The following is a 25,288-nucleotide window of genomic DNA, read 5'->3' as shown; positions in this document are numbered from 1 at the left end:
AGGCCCAGGAAGGGAAAATTATTAATATTACTTAATATACATTCTAAGTGCTCTAAATCAATGTAGACACAGATGCATTGGGACCAGAGGTTGCGTTGCCATTTGAATGACTGAGTACACAACATTTGGCTGCAATCGTCAAAATTCATTGCAAATGATCTCATTATGGTTTTCCATTTTGCAGTTAGCCAAGGTCTTATAAAGTTTCATCCGAAGCAACAGTACTGTTTGACTGCAGAATGCATTGAAGCTGGTAAGCAGCAATTTTATCCTCTCAATTATATCATGATTATAGTATGTTAATGAGATATTTATGCCATTTAATTTTTTCACCCATTATACATTTTACTCAGAAAGCTTAATTAATGAGAGGGAAAGAACAACAACCTCAAACTTTTTTAAAAGCCACTGTCAAAGTTGCTTCATTTCTGTTTATTTTGTACAATTAAAATTCATACTTTAATTTGGTCTAATGCTAGTCTCACCAGGTTGACTCAAAGTTTCCCATAGGGTTTACATTTCTTTCTTTTAATAGGAAACAAAATGTTGAGTGACTGGACCTTCAGGTGTATTTTTTTGCTTCCTTTCTGGTAGTCAGAAAACTAGTGAGTTGTTAAGCACAGACATGCTTTTGGGCCAGATCTGGCACGCACTTTGTATGGTTTTAAATGAAAACAGGGTAGATTCAAATTAGTTACACAGAAGAAATTTTTATGATGAGGGTGATGAAACACTGGCACAGGTTGCCCAGAGAAGTTGTGGCCACCCCATTCCTAGAAGTGTTCAAGGACAGGTGGGATGGGGCTCTGAGTAGCCTGATCTAATTGAAGATGTCCCTGATCATTGCAAGGGGTTGGACTAGGTGACCTTTAAGTGTTCCTTCCAACTGAACTATTCTATGATTTGATGATTAGGTACTCAAAAGCTACTGTCTCTGGCTTGTCAGACTGATTTCTCTCTTACCAGTTTGGCCTGCAAGAGAAACTGGTGGGGATGCAGTCACAGAATGGAGCTAAAAATACCACAATTGTCTTTTCCAATGTATGGTAGATTAGAACTGTATTTGTTTTCTTGTACAGTTATTCAGCTAAAGGTAAACAGTGCATAATTTCTGGAATGCTAATCACAATCTACTTAATATGTTTTGCTACTAAATTCCTCAGGCAATTAATTCTATCATGGCAACAATGAGGAAAGCCTGTCTTCAGGTGTCTGGCTACAGCAGTTCATGTTCCTGTAGTGCTAAATTCAGTCATCATTGCTGTACGGCACTCAAGAAGTTTCATTGTAGATATTTTTTCTTTTGTTGTTGTTGTTGTTGTTGTTGTTATTGTCTGTTTCTCATTAATCATAATTTCTGGACTGTAGCCCTTTGTAATTTTCTACTTAGGAAAAAGTGTTCCACAAAATCTGTGGTGTCTTTTTTTACAGCTGCTGCCATCCTGAGCAAGATAAATCAATCCGTAGATCCGTGTGAGAACTTCTATAGATTTGCATGTGATGGTTGGATATATAATAACCCTATTCCTGAAGATATGACAAACTATGGTGTTTACCCTTGGCTGCGACACAATGTGGACCTCAAACTAAAGGGTAAATATGTCGTTTCTGAAAGTATCTGATTGGCTTGTCATTGTAGCTTGTTAATTGGCTGTTTTTGAAATGACCAAAAGTCTGCACACTTCTGATCATTGGATCACATCCAACAGCCCAACTTGATGTTCTCTTTTAAGTGTATTTTTGTCGTTTTTATTGAAAATCATGTTGAGAGATAGTGAATCATAACAAATGGAAGTTGGGAGGAAGAATAGAATTGCTGGAAACTTTACCAGTGAAGAATGGAGAGGTAAAGGATACTCATTATACCAAAAGGAAAGATAACAGCATTTAACTCTTTCCCTCTTGCAGTAAATGGTTAGACCAGAGAGCAGAAGCACAGCACACACGTTTAAGAATGTCCCAGAATCAGACAGTTGCCAGTCTGGTACAGCAGTCTAACAGTGGCCAACAGCAGGAAATAATATAATAAGGCAAAACCAGAGTGATATTTTCCAGTATACTCACCTAGCTCTTGGCAGAGGCAATTCACAGACTTCCGGAGATGGAGGTTAGCTGAGTGTTGGGTTTCCTTCAGGTTGCCATTCAGGCTGCCATTGGAGTACCTGAGCTATCATCAGTGAAACAAAAGGCTGCTTAAGAATGTGTTTCTGGAGGAAAAAATAGCCCCAAGGTGGAAACGTGTAGGAAGAGAGGTATTTTAATCTTCGTGTGACTTGAGTTTGTGCTGTACTCTGTGCTCCAGCCACCTCATCAGGAAGCCCCGCAGACCAACTGGGAAGAAAGGATGGTGATTATTCTTAGGTAGGAAAACCCAGCCAGATTCTTACAGTCTTTGCTAAAAGTGAATCATACGAAGGAAGGGAGATGTGCAAGATTTAATATTGTTGTTGGTGTGCGTGAGCATTGTGCACCTAGGGAACATTATTGACCTCTTAGTTGGCATCAGAGCCTGCCCTGAGCTCACCACAGAACAGAGGTCAGTTTTAGGATGTTATGCTTAAATATAGGATTTCTTTTTCTTTAGATTTTATACATGTGTGTAAGCATCAAAGCCCTTCTCCACTTGCTTTCTTCAGTCATATCATATTCAATTTTCACATTGTTAAATATTTTAAAAGCTGCATTTGATTTCAGAATATGGGTTTGGGTTGTTAGGGTAGGATATGATCTCAAGATTTCTGTTTAAAGTCTGCTGAAGATGTCACAACCAAAGGGAAAGAAATATTGCCAGAGCCTGTTTTAAGTTATGCTTTGCATTCTAATTGTTCTACTGCCAGAATTGGGCTGTATTAGATAACTGCACATCCTGCATGAACCACAGCCACAAAAAGCCCGTCCTAATTGAATATAGAGTAGCAAACTGTGACTGTCATCCTTAATTTCCTCTTTTACAGAACCTAATCAAGGACATCATGCTAAGCCACATTTTTATTTGATTTTTTTTCTGCAGTCCCTTTAGAAGTTGTTAATCCATAGGTAGAAAAACACAAGACCAAGAAAGAAACATCCAAATGCCAAGTATTTGCTTAATGGAAACTTTATATCAAAAAAAGAGTGTATAACTATTTTAATAGGAGGCCTAAACTGCTCCTTAGCATGAAACAGAGACAAAGATATTGAAATGTTGGTTGGTGTGCAGCAGGTTTTTTTAATACAACATTTGCCATCTTCTCCTTAACTTAATAAACTTTTCAAAACATATTCCTTGTAATTAAAAAAGGAAAAGGGAAAAAAAGTGTTGGATATCAGTGTTGGCAGCTGAAATTACAAGGCATAATTTCAGCCTCTAGGTATATTTGTGTTTTCACTTGAGTTATTTCAATAAATTAGCTCAACACTGAGTTATTAATTTGTGTATGACCACAGTCTTGCTAGAAAAAGTTCTAGCAAGAGGAATAACTCTTGCATAGAGAAACAGTTATATGGCTGACCAGACCCTGGAAGCCAATTTAATCTTTCCTTCTTTGAGAACTCTTAGTGGAACTTTGTACTTCATCGTAAATGTCCCTGTTTGACACTCAGTACATTAAAAAAACCCCAGTCTTTAAAGAGCTGATTATTACGCAAGTTCTATGTTGTGAAATATTTATCATATTAAAGAAAACAATTAATCTTGAAGTGATAACATGGCTCTACCAGAAAGCCACATTTTTCATATTTGATATTCTTTGATGGTGTGATATAGATGGAAGCATTTATTCAGGCTATATATTAAAAAATGATGTTACTTATAATAAATTATTTGAACATCTAATCTGTTTTCTGGTCCCCGAATGTTCCTAAGCCTGTTCCTGTTCCTGAGAAAGGGAGTTTGGGCAAAGACCTGTGGCCTTGGTTACACAAGCATATCTTAAATATTCTTGAAGCTTAATATTTTTTTGGTACAGAAGATCTTCCAGTTGATAATGGGTATCATGTGTAAGAATTAATTTTGTCTTACCAAAAAAAGGTAGGTGTAGCTGTATAACATCCTGAACCTTGCATTAGGTATTACTGGGTTTGAGAACAAAGAATTTTTTTTTCTATTCCTTTTGGGGTTTTGGGTTTTTTTTTTTTTTTGAGGTTACAGACACAGAAGAGCATATGACTTTGCAGATGTCAGCTTCAAAAAAGTGTAGAACATTTTCTGCATCGGTGTAGCGGGTTTGTGTAGTTAAATAAGGTCTGTGGTGCTCTAATAGGGAATTCCAAAGAGTGGAATGGCAATGGGTCAATGGAAAATAGCTAAGAACTACTGGGTTGTAGATTTTTTGCCTGCATAACTTTAGCTGATTGAAGGAACAGGATTAGAAACATTTGTTTCAGGGTTTCTCTAGATCTGTAAAACTTAATATGATAGTTAAAAATATTTTTTTAAAGATTTGGATTTATAATGGGCTAAGAATATATATATATATAGTGCTCCCATGACTTTCTCTAGCTTAGAATGGATTCAAACTAAAACCATATCATCATTTCCCCTTTAATTTCTTTTCCATGCTTTGTTTGAGGGTCACTTGGATTTCTTTTTCTGCTCTCAGAGGAATCCACAAACCACATGTGTAACTTACTTTGATCTCCTGGCTATACAAAATGAATAAAATCCTATCCTGGCAAATATTAGCAAAAAACAAAGTGTTAGATCTTTCCTTGGACATGACCTATAGGAGGATTTCATGTTTTGTGGAGGAAGGTAGAGAAGATAATTTTAGATAGATAGAAATATGTCTAAAGCAGAGAGTTATGGTTATGGTTATGACCCAAATCCAGGTCATGGATATGTAATATTTGGGTTAGAATTTCTTGGTTCCTTGTAGAACTGTCCTGGAGAGGACTGGGGTACTCTTGGAGTCCTTCAAAATGGAAAAAATGGTTTGTCTGTGGCATGTGCTGTATGAATGAGAGTGATCTCAAACTGCAACAGTTTCAGTGAGGTCAAGATTACAGTGTCTCTGTGAGTTAATAAATGTTTCTTCACTTACCATAATATTTTCTGCAAAGCTATTTGTGTTCTTGATGAATTTTTCTGTTTTGATTTGCTGATCTCAATTAAGATTTTCGAGAGTGCTGTTGTCTTACTGTTGAAATGGGGGTGGCTTTCTGTGGATAACTCAGAGCTGGAAATCTGAGGCAAGTAAATAAGTACCTATTACCTATGGTGAATGTTGGTTATGAAGCAAATGCTTTCTTTTCCTTTCTCTGAAGTCTGCAGAACAGCTGGATTATTTTTTTTTTCTACAAGTGACCATGCAGGAAGCAATAAATTAAAAAAAACACAACAACAGTACATAACAACACAAACATTCCTAAATCTCAACGATGCAAAGAAGCTGATTTAAATTAGGTGAATCGTTTATTAACATGTCTTATGTTAATAAGACCTTTTATATTTAGTTTATGTCTGTGGAAACCAGTTTACAAATTAAGTCTCCATACTGTTCCTGGCCCAATGACACACCTACCTCAGACTGATTTGCTGTGCTAAGTTTTGTAGCGTGATTGTTTTCTGAAAGTCTGTTTAAAATGAGGAATTACTATCATGACAAAGAGAAAGAAATGGAAGCCTTTTAGCAGGACATGATGTGTGGGTTTTTTAAAAAAGTGAGACAGACAGAAAACAAAATAACTTGGCAGTGTAGACAACTTTTCCCAATAAAATCTGCAATGGTTTTCTTTGGAAAATGAATTCTTTATAAGTAAAACCATTAAGGTAAGAATATCTCAGTTTGGAAATTTATACTGTTTATCTGTAGGGTGGTCCTTTCAGACTAATCCCAGAAGTTGGTGTTGAGAAGTTGCTGTTGAGTGGATGCTGTCCTACACAGAGGACCTTGTGCCACAGGGCTCTTTTAGGGCTGTTTTCTCTTCTCCCACAGTCCAACTGGTGCTCAGTTGGACCCACTGGGATAACTCGGATGTGTCCCATGGAATCTGTAATGTAGCTGCTGGCACTCATCCTCAGATTTCTGTATTAGCTGACCCATCTTTTGTGATTTGTTTACTTCAAAGGTAGCTAGTTGAAAGGTGTCCTGAGTAAGGCAGAATACCAGCAGTAATTAAAATAAAAGCTTCAGAGGATATTTATGGCTTTGTCTCCAGTATCTTGTTGGATAGCTGCTCCTGGATAACAAGATAGCAGCAAACAGCAACAGCATTTAATGCTGTTTTACTTGGATTTTTCTGCTATAAATGCATCTCTTTTCAATCGCACAGACATTTTTTTTTCAGTGGTTCAGATCTTTCCTACAATGGCCTATTCATCTGAATGTGAGAAAAAACATAAGTGGCACAAGTGGCACAAGTCAGGTAAATCTCTCTGGGCAAGAAGTTATAGCTGTTTGGTAAAATGAAGTACCTAAATCAAAGGTGGAGGAGCCAGGACTTTTCCAGGCTTTGTGGTTGCTCAAGATGAAAGTTGTATTTGTAATGGGTGATTTTGGGAAACCATGAATACAGAAAGGAGATAATTTTGGTTCCTGAATGAGGTTTTAAGGCAGCATAGTAACTGAGCCACAGGATTCCCACAGCACCTCCCTGACTGGGACGCTAGAATGGCATCCTCCTCTGAGCCCCGGCCTACAACCAGAGTGGGGCACACTGCTCACTGCTGTTCCAAGTGTGGCACAATATTTCCCCTTTATTTACAGTGAACTTCTGTTTTGGATGATATGTTCATATCTGTAGATACTGAATTTCAAAATTGTTTGATGACTGTATTAGGACTGGTAATTTTACAGAATGAGGATTCATACTTTGGAAGACACAGCAGTCCGTGACATGCGATTCCCTTTTTCTGACAAAAAAAAAAAGTACGTTTCTGACAAAAAGCAAGTACATGTTGAAAGTATTACTATAATGAAGTAAATGTAACGCTGCCATTTAGTATGGAGCTCCACCTATATTGTAACAACTGGGAAACTTGCTATCTTCTGGTTTAAATGTGGTTTAAACTCTTCTACCTAATATTATAATGACATGTATTATCCCCTACAGCATAACACTGGGGGGCTAGAGGGGCATGGCAGGGAAAAGGGCAATACTACTCAAAAGAGTAAGATCTATTATTGAAATCAGATTTATGAACAGAGGCTCTTGAATCCCCATAAGATGATTTTTGGTTTAGTTAGTTTGTGTGCAGCTATGTTGACTTTTGGAGGAACTCACATGATGGGCTTATCTTTTGATATACAAAACTCAGAGAATTTACAAAATGCTGAAACTGTAAACAAACAACATTTCCGTTTAGGAAATGTGCTGTATATTAGGGCACTGAACAGCATTAGGAAACATTTATGCAAGCACAGCTGTGTCAATGCCATTTCTGTGAGAACTTCCATATTGCTAAAATGGATATTCAAGAAGAGAACTGGGGAATTTCTTTTCAAGGGTGAACCCTAAAATGTCAGTATATTGATTGGGTTTATTTGTGTAAATACAGCATCTTTTCATGAAATTGGTATTTGGGAACAGTTGTTTGATTTACTTTATTTATGTTCCTTGGAAATTAGAACCTATATGTATTGATTAATTACTAGATCTTCATGAATTCTTGTGGAAATGCATATTAATTATGTCCTCATTAATGCAAAATTAATTCATAATGATTAAATATTCCATCCGAATGTCGGAAGAATTAATAATGATGGGCTGGTTGTTTTCAAGAGTCTCTGCTCTATCCATGGTGAGACAGACGCTGCCATCAAGAAATAGGCTGAGGAACATTAATTGTATCAAATACAAAACATATTGCCCTGAATTGATAAGGGAAATGTGTTGATGATTATTAAAGGCTTTTAAACCCCCCCCCCTCAAAACAAACAAACATAAAACCCCCCGAAACAAACCAACCAAACAACCCTCTCCCTCCAGATCATGAAGTGGGTGGGGGAGATGCAGTTTATCAAAACAAGGCAGGCCTAGATTAAGGCATCAGCTCCACAAAGACCATTCTGATGAATAAGCTCATGGAACTGCAGAATACATTGTGAGTTTTATTAAAGAAAAAAAATTAATGGTTGGAAAAATATGGAAACTATTATATTTTAGGTATATCTCGGGCTATGTAAGCCAACACAAGGCCTTCCAAAAGGGACTATTAGCCCCATTCATTGACATCCTGGATGCTTCTGCCGTGGCAAGAGGTGGGAACATACAATACAGCAGGTGGTAGGGCAATCTAAGTGGTGTCTAGTACTCTGCATTATTTCATATTCCTGTGTGAACAGGGAGGTTGCCATTACAAAAGTTGCTTTGAGTGATTATTTCAAGTCCTTATGTACTCCAGTAAGATAATTCTGGTGACTAGTATTTGCAATGGGGAACTGAGATAAAAAAGGTAAGAAAGTAATAGAAAGCTGGTTAAGAAGAGAATGGAAAAGACATGAAAGTGAAAATAATACATGCTTTGGTAAAATGTAAAAGCTACATTATAAGCACCAGAAAGGTGTATTGACTTGCTATTTTATTTATTTTAGACTCAAAGTGAAAAGCTTTAATTAGGCAAGGATGATTTTAAGCATATGGAGAAAGACTTTTGCAAGTCTTTAATGCGAGTTTGGTTTTCCATATAGATATATATATTTAGCAAACAGTAGAGAAATCTGGACTATAATGCATCAGAAACTCAAAAAAGGTATTTATAACATGCAGTGAAATAATTTTTTACTGCATTAGACTTGGACTGCTTCCCTTCCTGTCCTCTGAAACTGAGGATTGTTTACACCCAGCAAGGAAAAAAAGGGAAGAAGAACCTTAATGTCAGTAAGGTGTCAGTACTTTTAACAATTATTTAACTACAGTCATGAGAAAATTTTTCATTGCTTATTTTTTTGGTTGCGAGAGAGTGAAAATTGTATCTTTAAAAAGTGTGTTTTCATATTTTGGAATTCTGGAAACAAACTTTTGTTTGAAAACCAATCATTTGCAGCTCACTTCTTGTAAAGGGTCAGGCAGGGAAGAGGACTTGTCAGACTTTGGATAAGACACCTGAAATAACAAGAAGCACTACAGACCAATTAGTAGAACTAGTAGTTTACAAAAGTTAATAAATTTAAATTAGCTCATATTTTAGGGAAGCCTCAAAATCCAAATATTGCTATCAATTGTTAATAGAGGAAATGAATTGTTTTGTACACTAAAGTTGCATATCAGGACAAATTCTCAGAAGAACTTTTGTTTTAAAGGTATAAAGGAATTTATTGAGGCTTTGAAATTATGCATTTGAAGTTGGGTTACACCAGTGTCAGAAGAGAACTGTAAGTAGGCTTCTGCACGTCCACTGGGGTTTGTCTCTGTGGTATTTTCCAGCAGATGAGATCTTGCTTTGCTCTTCTTCCAAGGCTTCCAGATGCAAAGCAGCTCTGAAATGGAAGCTGGACAGGTGCATTTGTGTGGGAGTTTGATCTGTGCTAATAAACCTGCCAGGAGGGGTAAAGTTGTACAGAAACATTGTGTTGCATCTTACAGCAGGAGATGTGCATGTCTTTTTCAGGAGAGTGCTCTGTGAGAACAGATTTAACTCTGAAGATAATCTTGGCTTGACAATACTTGTTTTGTTCACAAAAAGTATGTACAGCTTGGAAATGTCAGTGAAGTCTGTCACTTCCTTTTAGAATATATATATGTGTATGTGTATATATATGCATGTATGTATATATATATAAAATACATTATATATATATATATTCTTCACTCTCCCTTCTATACTCCTCTTCAGCTATCAGGTTTCCAAACTGATGAGAATAAAAATACATGTATCAGATTCTCTTCTTTGACTATTTTGTGACCTGAACTGTTGCAGTCTTTAAAATTCATATTTTCATGTAGCAAAACAGGAATGTTACCATTGGTTGAGTGATCTCAACAGTCTTGTGTATAATTTTGGATGCTGTGGCCAGTGCTTTTATTTTGGGGTTGAACATTGTGTCCCTTGTAGACACTATGAAACTTACCACTGCCAGCTCTCCTTCACTTCATTTTGGGTTCTGAAAAAAGGAATTGGAAACCAGATACTCTAAATGAACGTCAGCTGACCCCAAACCATTCTGAAATCATCACTCTTGGAACGTGTAAGATCATGTTACTTAATTAAGACTATACGTTTATCTAACTGTGATTTCCGTAACAGCAGCGTGGTTCTAAAGTTTTTGTGTGTGCCCTTTGGCATCCTAGCCAAATCTTTGCTCTGTGAACTGTACTGAACTTGACTTTTTAAATCTAGTGTGCTGAGAGTTTGAAGAAAGGGCGATACCTCCACGACACTGTTGGAATCCTTAGATAACCCTTGTGGCGCAGTGCAGTTGGCTGCTTGGGTTTCAGGCATTGCAGTTGCTTACCAGGAACTCTTTTGCCATAGCTCTTAAGTGTGAAGAAAATATGGGAATTAAAGGTTAGACATTCTTAATGAGGACTAGATTAATCATAATTATGTTATAGTTCAGGGACATCACGGAATTACATTCTGCACACAGGTGGTGTGCATTTGATTTGATTGCCAAACTCAAACCAAGGTTCGAGTAGGTTTTTCTTGACTTTTAGGTGGTAACTCCTCACAGAATACCCTTAAAACAACCTGTTGCTGGCATCAGAGGATCTTCTGCAAATTTCCAAATGATAACTTGGGTTTAGTTTCTTCACAGAGGTAGCATGTGATAGTGCTAACGTAGGGAGCAAACAAAGCTTCTCAGTGATAGCTGGAGATGGTTGAACAGCTCTTTCTTCACATCAGTTTAGAAGCCCAATCCCTATAGCTGTAGAGCTGCATAGGGGGGAAGGTGAAGAACAGAATCTTTATTGCTCAAGAATTGAAAGATAAATTCATTGTCATCAGGTATTTGCAAATAAACTCCCTTTCCACAAGCAGAGTTCCTGCATTTTGGTCTGAGAAACTGAAGCTCATAAATATCCAATATGGAACAAATATCTGGCTACTAGTTACTGCTACCAAAGGGAGAGCATGCTGTTGTGTGAGGCTGTGATAGAGCCTTACTGGGGATGCAGCTCATGAAAGCATCTTCTGACTGTGGCACACTGAATGAATAGGTCCTTGGGCTGCTTTCTGAGTCTGATCCCGAAAAGAATGCGTTATGTTTCAGTTTTAGTACTGAGCATCATCTGGGCAATACTGAGCAACTCCCACTGTCACTGACATTAAAGGGAGTGAAGGGCATTCACCATCTCCAAAAGATCAAGCTCCTTGACTGTCTGGATCAAGTTCAGCAAGTTTTATACTCATAAAGGAGCACCATTGCTATCAGTAGGAGTCTGGCATGAATTAGATAAAGAGGAATCTGGCTCACTTTATCTGCAGCAATGGATAGTGGCTGTGTCTCCTTGATTCCTCATGTCTAAGAGTGCTTTGAGATCTGTATCCTAAATATGTAGAGTGCAATTCCAGGAGCAACTATTAGATTATTTCCCATGACCTTTCTTGTGTCACAGACAATTACATTACCCATGTAATGCAGCTCAATAGCTTGCAGTGGGATAAAACATAATTCACTTTGGAATAAATTTTATCTTCCAAAAAAGGTTCAAGTCTTGAAAATGTTAGGGGGCAGAGAAGCCACTGTCTCCTCTGCTTGCTGGTTCCAGTGGTTAGTCACTGTTACTGCTGAATTTGTCCTCATCTTCCAACAGCCGGTGCTTTCACACTGTGATTCCATCACCCTTTCACATCTTTTGTGAGAAAAATCATGTTTCCTCATTGCATGTTTGTGGTTTTTTTTTAAATCCCTCTCTTCTATTTCTCGAGCCAAAGAAAAAAACCAATTGTTTTGATATTTTTCTGCCCTCTGTCCAGTTGTTCAACATTGTTTTTAAATACAGGCAGCTGAAGGGCAGAGAGTGTTCCAGTCTGTCTCACCAGCCTGTACAACAATAAGATCATCTCCTCACTTTGGTACTTCTCTGGTTTTGCAGTCCAAGACTGCTGTCTGTTCTAGAATTACCCTGGGAGTTCATGCTGAATTATTTGTCTGCTTCTAGCTTTTCACTCTTCCAGGGTTACAACCTTCCAGGAAATGGGATGTCCCCTGGGGGTTCTTGTATAATTTTTGTTTTATAAAGTCCAAGCATATTCCCAGTGGGATGTTTGCACATGCAGTTGTTTTTCTTCAAGATACAAAGCATTATAATATATTTCAGACCATTGTCAGATCCACTGTGCAAACACTTCAGTTTGCATTTTCCACATAGAGTAAATGTTTGTAAAAGGATAAGGACAGAAATTAGTGGAAAAAAATGCTACTATCTTTACTAGCATGACGTATTCTCCATATCTTGGGTTGGAAAGTGCAGAGAAAACTTGTACTTTCTCTCTAGAATAGGAAGTAAGCTTCATGAATCCCATAGTGCAGGGGATTGCAACTCAACTATATATGCAGAAAACTACTCAGGATTGCAACTCAACTATATGTGTAGAAAACTATCTGATAGCACAAAGAATATATACAATCTGCTGATCAGGACACTGATAAATTGAATCAATATTTCTAATTGGAATAAATGGCATGCACATTTCTTTTCTCTGCAAATCTGGCTTTACAATCCCTTTTTTGTGCACTCCATGTCAGAAGAGAGAAAGGTACAGGATTTCTTGGTGCCATAAATAAAATACGATGGTTGAAAAGTGAAGCTATGCAAGACAGTGGGCTGGAAAATCAACGAGGGCTGGAAATGGAAAGTAAGATTAAAGGTAACACTTGGCCACAAGATTATCCTTAGCAGCTTCAGAATAGTATGCAGTTAAATAAACACTCACGCAAAGCTTACTTTGTAATGTGCCTTGCTCTCACTTTTAACAGCAGATGATTGCTGTTTACTGGAGGGTAGTGAACCACAGGAAGTTGGCCTTTTTTAGCCCTCTTGCCCTGGAAAAGAACTATGTGAAGGCAACTCAATATAAACTCTCTTCCTTCCCTTCTCAGCTCCCCACCCCCAGCTGTGGCTTTTTTCCTTGACTATGTATCTGAGCATCTCCAGTTCAGACAAGTGAGGATCACTCCCAGCTATGGAGTGGGTTTGTTTGCTGGTGGTGCTGAGCCTTTGTGTTTTGTAGAATAGCCAGGGAGCACAATGATTCAAACCTGCCTGACCTGGGGTGCCAGAAGTACCACAACTTTGATTGCAATGGGAACATCCCCACCCTCAGCCCCTTGGTAGAAGAAACCAAATGATGAAGCGATTTGCAGTCTCAGAAAGTTTAGGATATCATGAACACCTTTAAACAGTTTCTAACTGTTCAAGTGGTACTTGCTTAATGAGATGAGTTATGTTGTTACAGTGCTGTGGAGTGGAATTGCCAATAGGTTTTGACACTTGCCATAACTAAGTTTTATGTGAAGGGAAATATAAATCTTGCATCTGGGCATCCTGTGCATATGGAAACGTGGACAATGAGGTGCTGAGATCAGTGCCACAGGCCAAGATCTTTTTTTATTGCCAAGAGAATGACTTTGGAAATAATTTAAAAGTGAAGAGAGTAAAAGATGTGAGTGAAGAAGAGCTGCTTTGTTAGAAAAGCCACTGAAACATGTACTTGATGTTTGGCCAAAGAAACATGATCCAAACTTTATGTTTGGTGGCCTAAGCTATGCTGGTTCACTTTGCTTTTTCTGGTGATTTTTGGTTATGATATTCTGCTTTGCAGTTGTGACAGGCTAGTTTTGTAATTCAGTAGCAGCAATAAATTGTTAAATTTTAGTTGACGTTAATAACAATTCTATGCCTTTTCAGGTGGTTGCAAATCAGCTTGGATGGTGGGGGTTTTTTAACCTCTGCAGCCAAATTGCCTAGCACTGTAACATTTAATAGGGAACTGACAGATGGGCTCTTATATAAGGGTGGTTTTTGATATTGTTGGAGTGATGTGTATTTCCTAGTCTGATCAAAACCATTTATTCCTAAAAATTCTTATCTAAAGATAAATGTTTGATATCCTAAAATGGAAGGTTGCTTTAGGGAATTAGAACTTTTAATTAGAAACAAGAAAACTGAGTTTAAAAAAATTGAAAGAAAGAAAGCTGCAAGAAGAACAAACTCAATGTCCTTCTCAGTGTTAAGTGAGCTGCTTTGGTCAAAATGTTAGTAGCACCCATCTCCTTAACTAGGCCAAAGTTTAAGAAAACTGTGCTTTAAGAAAAGCCTAGTAGACTGAACTTCTCAGTGGATTCATATGAATACACACAATTCCTTAGTGAGGGGTGAGAGTAGCAGTTTGGAAAGGCAAAGTAGGGAACTAAGCAGCAGGTCTGTGGGTAACTTATGTAACTGAACATTTGATCTCTTGTGGTCTTTCTCTTCCTATACCTTGAAAGATCTTATAGGTTTTGCTTACGTTTTGGTGTCCAAACAGAAAATATCTGAAGCTATTACTGTCTTTCAAGGTGATAAAATCCTCCCAGACAGCTACAGTTCAGTTGATTTTTTTCAGAGGGCCCGAATTTGCTGTCTCTGTGTCCCCGACTGGCATTTCCCTTAGTATAGCCAGAAATCTATGTCATGTGCCAAGAGATGGAACACTGTTCAGAGAGTGCCTTTCCACGCTGGGGAGACTGAGGGATGGCTCTGAGGCAGGTTTGATCAACCTGTGGAGGTCCTCGGAGAGCAGAAGCTCTGAGCTGCAGCCTCCAAAACGCTGCCCTGTAGAAGCACAGAGTGCATCGACCCACACGATCAGATTTGCTCAGTGCAGGAGTGGGTTTGTCAGAGCCTGCAGCTATGGCCAGGCTACTCACATACCCAATATTACCAATATAAAGAGAGCCTGATGTGTCTACATTGATTTCAATCACAGTAGTGACTTTCTTTCCATGAATAAGCAACCTGGAGACAGACTAATTGATTACACATATTTTTGATCAATATGTTTTGCTTCTTACCTTTTCTTGCTATTCATGTCTAAGAGTTTAAATACTCAAGGACACATAAAATCCATATGTATTTGTGAGCTAAATAAGAAGCAAATTTCTAAATCTTGTATTTGGATTTTATACTAGCTAATGTAGAAATCACGTGGATGTGAGCAGTGCTCCATGTTTGAGCTTCTAAACCTTTCCGAAAACTTGAGATTAGGGCTGAGAAACCTTTATAGCCTAAAGAGCGCTCATGGATCACATCCCCTATTTCAGTATCCACAGGATTCAGCCATCTTATTAAGTCTTTCATGTTTGATAACTGGATTTTTTGTTATTGGAACCAAGAATTGTCTTCATAAAAGAACTCTGAGCAATTGGCAACATCTACCCCACCTCACTCTCTGCAATAGTACAGTGAGTGTTACTGCTTCATTCTGTCACATAATGAGATGATGGGAAAACACCAGGTCTGATTTTAACACAATTTGATGCAGGTGTATTTCTAGAGTTGATTTTATTTTATTGACTCTCATCCTCTTTATCTCTCCTGATCTTTACCTGGGCTTTAGCCATTGGATTTTGTTAGCTTCAAAATTTCATGTTTGTACAGCTCACTGGCAAGGATAGAAATTATTGTAATGGCTTTAATAGGAGGGTATTTTTTCATTCTTAGTTTTATCTAGGCTTCATGTATCATTTCTTTTAAAATGCCATTTTTAAAACATCTGATTATTCTACTAAGAATTGTGCACGCTGAAGATATGTGTCAGTGATTGGCATTATATTGTATTTAACAAGCTGAAAAATATTAGCAATTTGAGGATTTGAAATCAAAAGTATTGGGGATCCTGTCCAGAAGTATTTTTAGGGAAAATCTTATCCATAACTAAAAGGGAATTATCTCATTAAATCTCTTAAGGGTTCAAGAAAATGAGTTGGGCATTGTTTGTTTTGGCTCGATTCTTTTTTTCTTTTTTAATGCCTCTGCATTTAGCCATAGTTATGTGTATCTGCAGCTGCATCATGGCTGATGTACAACTTGGATGAAACAGTTTGATGCAGCTAAGAGGGGACTGCTGAGATTCAGATGGACTTTTCATGCTCTTTTCCTTTCATTACATAATGTGAGGAATGTGAAGAATGTAAGGAGATGACAGCTTAAAAAAAGCTGAACACCAAGGATGTTTACACCTATAGTGTGATATGAGTGTGTATATGGTGCAGCTTTACAAGCAATGGTTGGACACTTGGTCTTCTGTGTCATTACCAAGACTGTGCGTTTGACAGACAACGAGGCAGTTCTCTGCTGCTTTCTTTCAGCAGCAGCAGAGCCGGCAAAAGTGAACACCAGTGGTCTTGCTCCTGGGATTCTTTAACTTTCTCTGTTAGATCCTGATTTCATAATGTACCAGCACCAGAAACCGAGCCACTTGAAAGAATTCCTGACTCCCTACCTTGTGTGATTGTTCCCACTTACCTCATGATTCCCTGTCCCCTCAGTTTGCTGAGGGTGGCTGGTTGTGAGGACAGATAATAAGCAGCATCTGTTGCCTGGCTTTAAATCAGTCCTCTTAAAAGTAAATAAATTAAAAAATCCTTCTCTGTTGGGGTTTGAAAAAGTTGTAATTATGTCTGTGCTACTGCTTAAAAAATATATGAGGAACCTCATCCTTAATTAAACAAATGCCATGATTAAAGCAAATGCTGAAACAAGCAAACAGTTTATACATTTTCCAATGTATTGAAAAACATATTTATTTGTTTTTTCAGCATTGCTTGAGAAACCCATCAGCAAAAGACGAGACAGTGAAGCTGTACAGAAGGCCAAGGTCCTTTACGCATCCTGCATGAATGAGAGTAAGTGGCTTGATTTGAGAGGGACATGTGTCCCTTCCAGTGCAGCATATTCAATGATTCTAAGATATATGACTTCCCTATGTTTATAAAGGCAGGGGTTTTATCTCTCTGCTGAGCTCTGTGCAGATGCATGGATTTTGCTGATATGGATTCAACTGAATGCAGAGGGTCTTTTACACATTTCTGAAGCTGAGGTACACCCAGGCACAAGAAATCAGTTTTAGAGAGACCTCTAACTGTCAGGGAACTGTGAATAGATATTTATCTGTGCAAAAGAATGCTAAAATTGTGTCCTAGGGTTGTGGGGTTAGTGCCTGGGGTCAGTAAATCAGAGGAGCTTCTGAGGAAATTCTCATACTGATATTTTCAACAGCCTGTGGCTCAGCACCTTCTATATTTCTCTAAATCTGTTTAATCAAAACACTTTCCCAAGACTGGATATAGACAGCCCTGGACTCTTTGAGTTATCTGCTTTAAGTCAAGCAAGTTAGGATGGGAAGCCCTATAGCCCTGTTTGCAGTGCTTTTCCTCAGCTTGTAAATGCTGCTGTCAGATGATGTACACTAGTCTGGGACACATCACTGCCCTTATGTAGCTACACAGGTGGAAGATGAATTAGAAGTGCCCTTTGTCCTTCTGGACAAAGGTTCCTTCTGAACCTTCTGTGTGCAGTTTTGCTCACTGCAATATGAGAAAGATATTAAGCTCTAAGAGAGTGTCCAAAGGAGGACAGCCAAGATGGTGAAGGGCCTTGAGTGGAAGCTGAACAAGGAGTGGCTGAGGACACTTGGTCCATTCAGCCTGGAGGAGACTGAGGGGAGACTGCACTGCAGTTACAACTTCCTCGTGAGGGGAAGAGGAGGGGCAGGCACTAATCTCTCCTTTGTGGTGACCACTGGTAGGACCCAAGGGAATGGCCTGAATTTGTGACAAGGGAGGTTTAGACTGGATATTTAAAAAAGGTTCTTCACCCAGAGGGTGGCTGGGCGGTGGAACAGACTCCCCAGGGAAGTGGTCACAGCACCAAGGGTAACAGAATTCAAGAAGCGTTTGGAGGATACTCTCAGGCACATGGTGTGACTCTTGGGGGTGGTCCTGTGTAGGGCTAGGAGCTGGACTCAGTGACCCTTCTAGGTCCCTTCCAACTCGGCATATTCTGTGATTCTGTTATTCCCTGGACAGTTTTCTTCCAGCACGGCCCAAGACTGGCTGCCAGCAATTGAGACAGCCTGCCCTGCAGCCTTGGTGCCAAGATACTGCCCCTCTAGCTTTGATTATGTACAATAACCAGCCTCTCCTTGGCCCCACAGAAACAGCGAAGTTTCTGTGCTAGTTTCTAAATCAGGGGGGGTTTTTTACATTTACTTAATTCCAGCCTTTGCCTTTTTTGAAAGGTACTGATTTGCCCCTATTATTCTTAATATACATAAACTGGGTTGGACTCCTGTGCTGCTGTGCTCACAGGCAGAGCAGAGGCTTTGGGTTTCAGCTATTGTGTTTTGTCTTGCCTAGAAATCAATTGATGCCATTAAATCTTTGTCTTGTGTGGCTGCTGCTGCTTTTGAATTATCTGGAATGTAATTGTTGTCACACTTTGGCATTTCAGATAAAATCGAAAAAGCTGATGTGAAGCCCCTCTTAAGTATCCTGAGGCACTCACCTTTCCGCTGGCCTGTGTTGGAATCCAATATTGGACCTGAAGGACTGTGGTCAGAAAGGAGATTTAGTTTACTCCAAGCCTTGGCGACTCTTCGTGGCCAATACAGTAACTCTGTCTTCATCCGTTTGTATGTGGCTGCTGATGACAAAATCTCCAATCGGTATATCCTGAAGGTACTATATAGCATATCTAATAGGTTTCTTTGCATGGTATTTTATGGTCTTCTTTTTTAAAACATGTTTACATGCCAAATGTTTACACTTGATTATTATTGTTATCTGCTGATGCACAGATGTTCATAGGTGCCAATTTATGGGAATGTAGAAGCCACTAGCAACCACATGCTACTGAAAAATATCTCCTACATATTGCTTTCTTCTTTCCAATGCCAGGAAAAAAATACAAATAATGTTCCCAGTAGACCAGTGTCCAGGGTCTATGTGCATGAGAATAAGAGGTCAATATCTAGTTCTGGGTGCTGCTTATGACTCATTAGTTGCATGAAGAATGGGAGCTTTTTGTCTGTGAAGATGAAGAATGGTGCATCAATAGCAGACATTCTGAACTTGAGCTATTTTTCTTAAGATGGAAACACATAATCTGTATCTTATATAGCAGCTTGTGACACAGATGTATCCGAAGCACTTTTAGACCTGAAATACAGAATTTACCTTTTTTCCTGAAATGCTATTACATTTAGACCAAAGCATTACCATTTTATTAACAGTGTGTAGCATTGCCCAACAGTTTAGTGAGAAAAAGATCCAAGAAATGTTGCCTCCCTGTAGTCTGACAAAACTCCAGAGAAAATTGTATTACTGTGAGATGTCACCATGGCAAGTCTGAGTACCTGGCCAAATGCATTGCTGTTTAGGAGTTACAGATGAGTAGCCAGAGTAGACCAGCCCTCCACTGCTATAAGAAAATAGGTTATGAAGGCAAGAGAGAAGGAGCAAATAAGAAAGTTATGATGCCATTCATCACAGCAAAGTAGGATCTATGGCCTTTTATTTTGCTGGCATGTGGGCTGGCTGTAGGAATGTAGCCAAGAATACATTGTATCTAGAGATCAAACAACAGTTAATTGTGTTGGTGCTGGAGTGGATGTCAATTCTGAGTCAGTTCTTCAAAATGTCTTCTGACTGAGGCATTTAACCGGTATAAAGTAGAAGGGTAACTTTTCCCCATCTCTGGGATATTTTCCTGGATAGTCAACAGCAGACCAACAGTTTGCTGTAAATAAGATGTCATTCTGCTAAGATACTTTTAAGATCCTGTCAGGTTTTCTTTGGCTTGAGACTTGTTTAAATGAACTGAAGCAGTAGAATCAGAGAGATGTTTAGTTGGGTATCTCCTGTCATAATATTTCAGTCCAAGTCACCTGTTAGCAAAGGGCTGGGCAGGGATATCCTTACTGCTGGTCTCTTGAAAATGAATTATAACTATCAGTACCTTTCCTTGGTATGCTTAGTGGTACCTAAGAATTAGGTATCTGAATAACTGAAGCACTACATGCTATGAATAACGTACTATCCCATAGGGTATTGTTGTTAATTTTATTAAGATCTTGATCTACAGATTGCATCGGCCAGTATTCTTCCTTGTCTGTGTTTTAACAAATTCCCAGGGGTGTAGATGTACCATGGAGTATTTCAATCTGCTTGTGAGAATAACTTCATTGCAAAATTCTTTTTGTTCAGTATTGCAAAATCATCAATGGATCATAAAAAATTAAAAACTCCAAATAAAACTTTGTTCAGCATTCAACATGATTTTTTTTGAGGGCTACAGAAATTGGTTAACTTTTCTGTTTCTTTCTCATATTTCTGCTCTCTTGGTTTTTATGTGTTGTCAGGTCTAAGTCTTAAGCCTAGGAAATTTGGATAGGAATTTATTGTACCAGTCACATAACTGAAACAGACCAAATAGTCTGAAGTTAACTATTGCCAAGACACACGTACAAAAAGCATATTATTTTTGCTCCAATATGCTGAGAAAAGAAGGTGATACTGTTTTTCAAAAAGAACCAGATTTGCACTGAGCATCACAGTTACTCTCCTTTTTGAGGAAGATTTGTTTTATTTGTTTATGATGTATTTTAAAGATTGTGAACATCAGCTAGTAGAGGAAAAGATTACATTTATTCATCCATTTTAGATTCTAAGATTTTATAAATGTGCAAAATGTGAAATATAAGTGGTTTAACCTAAATAATTTAGATTTAAAAAGACACATGAAATTGTATGAATCAATGCAATCTCTCTTTACTAGACTTATCTTTTAAAAACAATTACAGCATCAAACCAATAATTTTAGAACATCAAAACTGTTGTTTCTGCTCCAATCAGTATCTTATTCAGAGTTTGGAAGCTGGTTGAATGAAGTTTTCAGCTTTGGCTTCCACACTCTAGCCTAACTTCACTGCACTGAAAAGTTCTGGGAAATCTCAGTTCCTAGTATCAATTCTAAAATATGTGCTGTATTGTGAGTTTTGCCTGGTTAGGAATTTGAAACCATATGTATATATTCTCATGTAGATATTTCACTCAACACTAAGTGCAGATCTCAAACTTTGAGGTCTGGTTTAGAAATTACCTTGAGACCCTAATTCCAATATTAGGGTGACTGTAGACTATCAAATTTGATCCATGTTTAGATCAAAAAGGTAAGTGAAAGTCAAAGATCCACCTGGACCTACCAGACACCTTTAGGTAATGTACTGGAGAGATAACAATATCCTGGGCATGCATGCAATCCTGGCTGGTATCCAGTTGTTTCATATCTGTTCAAAAAGCTAAATACAGCACCCAGTGCTGGTCTGGGGTGAAGCTCAAAAGTGTAATCTCAGTTTCAGTCAAGAAAGGCTAACAGTGCCTTCTGGATACACAACAACTAACATGCTCCAGCACCTCATGGACATTTGGTCCATACACTAGGCTAGTGTGTCCCAAAGCTGACTCTTGTGCCCCTGAAATGTGCACAAGATGAATGGTCATCAGCACCAACTGTTTGATTCTGTAGGCCCAGTCCTATTGCATTACCTAATACTAATGGAGCCATAAACACCTACATCACATAGGTAATTCTTTTCTGGAGGTGGCTTAGGTATTGCAGGGGGCATCTGAGGCTCCCCAGATCACAGTAATCTGATTTAGTTAATATCTGTCAGCACAGCATAAGATTTTTCTGTTGTTTAGAGATCCTGTGGAGCTCAGTCTGCTGCAGTGCGTTGTGTATGTATATTTGCACACATCTACCATAACTGTCAGAGAAACTCTTCCAAGGTTGCTTATTAGTCTACCTTTGATTTCTGATGAATTTAGCTATTAAATGTTGATTCTTGTTATTTTTAACAGCTTGACCAAGCAAGCCTCTCTCTGGCATCTAGAGAGGATTACCTAGAAAACACCACAGAAGCCAAATCTGTAAGTACTATCAAATGGAAATTAGAGTGACCCTTTTTCCCCTCAGCTTTTTTCATTGTTGCTTTTGTTTTGTTGAGCTCCAAACTGAGAAAGGGCCATGCATTGTATGGATTTGGATTTTTCAGGGTATCTTCTGTCAGAAAACACCACCGCTACCACAAACACATCTGCAAAGTTTCCTAAACGAAGATTTTTGTAAGATTTGGGGTCCCCCTACTTTTCTTCCCGCTTGGAAGGGGCCTCTGGAGTTCATCTTGTCCAACTCCTCTGCTGAAGCAGAATTTACCTCTGGAATATACTACTAGTGACTGGCCTCCAACTAGGCTTTGTGCTCCTGATCCCAACCCTCTGGACCTGGTCACTCAGCTCATTTTCAATCCACCTCACTGTGCACTCCCCTACCCTGTACTTTTTAACCTTGGTGATCAACCACAACTGCTGTCCCCTCATCCACCAGGATATTAATGTAATTGTAGAAAATTATCAGCCTGGTTAAGTTTGATTTCCCCTTCATAAATCCATGCTCACTACCTGTGATCACCTTATCTTTCATGTGTTTGGAAATAGTTTCCAGGAGGGTTTTCTACATTACCTTCCCAGTAATTGATATGAGGCTGACCAGTCTGTAGTTCCATGGGTCTTCTGGTTTGCATTCCTTGGAGATAGGGGTGATGCTTGGTCTCTTCCACCCTTTTGGAACCTCTCCCAATAGTTGTGACCTTCCAAATACTGTCCAGAGTGAAGTTGCAGTGGTATCAACCAGCTTCCTCAGGACTCATGAGTACAATCTTTCAGATCCCCTGGATCTACTTATGTCCACTTTGTTCCCTAATCTGGTCCTCTTCCACTGAGTATAGGTCCTCCTTGCTCCAGACTTCCCCTCTGGACTCAGGGGCCTGGGATTCCTGAAAGTCAGTCTTATCAGTAAAGACTAGAGCAAAGTTGGCATTGAGTATCTTGGCCTTTTCAGTGTAATTTGTTACCCTGCTTCATTTAGTAGTAGATCCACATTCTCCCTCCTCTTCTTTTTCCTGTTATAGGGTTTTTTCCTATTGGTCTTCACATTCCTTACCAGATTGAACTGCAGGTTGGCCTTGGCTTTCCTAGCCGTATCCCTGCAAGATTTGTCAGCAACTCCTGGGTATACAGCTTAGTTTCTTGCAGCATTTCTGTGGACAGCAGTTGTGAAATAATGATGTTTATCAAAGGCTTTAATGTATCAGTACTTGGCTATGACAACAACACCTTTTTCTGCTCATTCAGTGAAGACATGTGGGCAAGTATCTGTCATGTGCAGCCCAAAACTCAAAGAGAACAACCTCTGGGGTTATCTGGGGGACAAGTCATTGCTGCTGATTTTTTACAGCTTTACTTCCCTTTTGAGTTCCCTGAGAGGTTAGTAAGTTTTTTAGTTACCTCTATCAGACTAGATGATGCCATGATACAAAGAATGGTAACTGCTAAAAGATTAAAGGTGGAAATGTGTTGGGATATATTTTTGCTGATGTTGGACTGTGAACTGCTAGGAGTTGATGAGGAGCAATCTGATCTCTCCAAAATCTCTGAAAGATTATACTGTGGGGGAGGCAGCACAGAAATCACTACAGTATCATTACATCCAGTGTATTTTGCTAACATCTGTGTACACAGAGATTAAAATGTGGTTTGTTAGGATATCCTGGGGAGAGCAAAGAAAAACACTGTAGCAGACACATGTGTTGTAGTGTGTGGCAGGAACAGAGGAGAGAGCTCATTGGAGCATCCCTTTATCTTCCTGTCTTCTCAGGCACTAAGCTTGCACTTGTATACAAGTGCTTCTACTGTCCTGTAGTGATTACTGTATGAGTTGGCCTAAAATACTGGTGTACAGTCATACACATTGTCTAATCCATTTGTAATAGCTGAAAGTGTTAGTCTAATCCAGAAGTGTCATTTGCATTTCCTGAGATTTGTACTCCCTGAACCACAGCAGGTATCTCTGTCTGTCATACAAAGTATTTTTACAGTGTTATTTCTCCTTTTTAACTTGCTGACAGCAGACATTCAAGGTAAAGAAAGCACAACCTTGGTTGCTAAAGCATGAAAGTATTATACTCCTTGCTATAGCTGGGCATTTCTGGTTTACTGCTACAGCTCTGCTCAAGAGTAAATCCAGTAGTCACATCATTCTTTTTGTTTCTTTACAGTACCGAGATGCCTTTTTGCAGTTCATGGTTGATACAGCAGTGCTTCTGGGTGCAAATGCTTCACGAGCTGAATCTGATATGAAATCAGTTCTAAAACTGGAAGTTAAAATAGCAGAGGTTGGTAATCTAATGCAATCCTTTTTCAAAATGAAATTCATTATATCAACAGAGGTAGCAATAGTGCCTTTTAGAAGCTGAAAGAAAGGAGCAGATCCTGATGAAGAAAGGATTAATAATATTTCTCCCTTAATTGATTGTTAAATTCATTGTTTTATTCTCCGGGGGAAAAACCTTAGTCAAATACCTTTGGTCTCTTAAATTGTAATGTGAACCAGGCTCACTAGAGATAAGCCTGGGGGTGGCATGGCAATGTTTAAGGAACAGTTTGCTAGCGAGGTCCTTCGGTCTGCCATCTCAGTGGAAGTAGGGGATGGAGATCCATGTGGCAACAAAGATGCAGGGATTGTTGATGTGTTAGAAACTCTGGAAGCTCAGCTGGTCCCATAGGAATCAGGGCTTCTTCCCCTGAAAAGGTGATGGGATCAATATCCCGGCTGAAGTGCATCTACAGCAATGCACTGGTACCCATTGTGCAGCTGGAAAACTGTGATATAGCTGTCATGGAAATGAGGTGGGTTGACTGGAAGTTAGCTAATGTGATGCCCATCTACAAGAAGGGCCACAAGGAGGATCTGAGAAACTACAAGCCTGTGAGTCTGGCCTCGGTGCTCTAAAATGTTATTGCACAGATCATCACTGTTGCCATCATGCAGCACATACAGGATAACCAGATGACCAGGCCCAGTCACCATGGGTTTATGAAAGACAGGTCCTGCTTGACTAACCTGATCTCCTATGACAAAGTGACCCACCTAGATGTTGTGGGAAAGGCTGTGGATGTTGTCTACCTAAAGTTTAGTAAAACCTCTGACACTGTTTCCCGCAGCATTCTCCAGGAGGAACTGGCTGCTCAGGCACACTCTTCGCTGGGTTATAAAACTGGCTGGATGACTGGGCCCAGAGAGTGGTGGGGAATGGAGTTACATCCAGCTGGTGGCCAGTCACAGGCGATGTTCCCCAGAACTCAGTATTTGGGCCAGTCGTGTTTAATATCTTTATTAATGATCTGGATGAGGGAATTGAGTCAGTTTGCAGAGTGCACCAAGTCAGGCAGCTCTGTTGGTCTACTGGAGGGTAGTAAGGCTCCACAGAGGGATCTTGACAGACCTGATTGATGGGCCAAGGCCTATTGTACGAGGTTTAACA

The 25,288-nt window shown here is 39.1% G+C and overlaps 1 protein-coding gene across 1 annotated transcript in view; it reads left to right on the top strand.

Moving 5' to 3' along the window:
* Positions 1-25,288, top strand: part of PHEX (phosphate regulating endopeptidase homolog X-linked) — a 98,709-nt gene that overhangs the window by 4,526 nt on the left and 68,895 nt on the right. The window contains exons 2-7 of the mRNA XM_008922343.3: positions 185-253; positions 1,432-1,593; positions 16,665-16,751; positions 18,358-18,584; positions 21,768-21,836; positions 24,023-24,139. Of these exons, the coding sequence (XP_008920591.2) occupies positions 185-253; positions 1,432-1,593; positions 16,665-16,751; positions 18,358-18,584; positions 21,768-21,836; positions 24,023-24,139 (731 nt within the window). The remainder of the gene's footprint in view (positions 1-184; positions 254-1,431; positions 1,594-16,664; positions 16,752-18,357; positions 18,585-21,767; positions 21,837-24,022; positions 24,140-25,288) is intronic.

The sequence above is a fragment of the Manacus vitellinus genome, unplaced genomic scaffold (assembly GCF_001715985.3).
Source record: "Manacus vitellinus isolate BGI_N305 unplaced genomic scaffold, ASM171598v3 scaffold_7_pilon, whole genome shotgun sequence".
NCBI lineage: Eukaryota > Metazoa > Chordata > Aves > Passeriformes > Pipridae > Manacus > Manacus vitellinus.
This window is presented reverse-complemented; position numbering and strand designations above follow the sequence as displayed.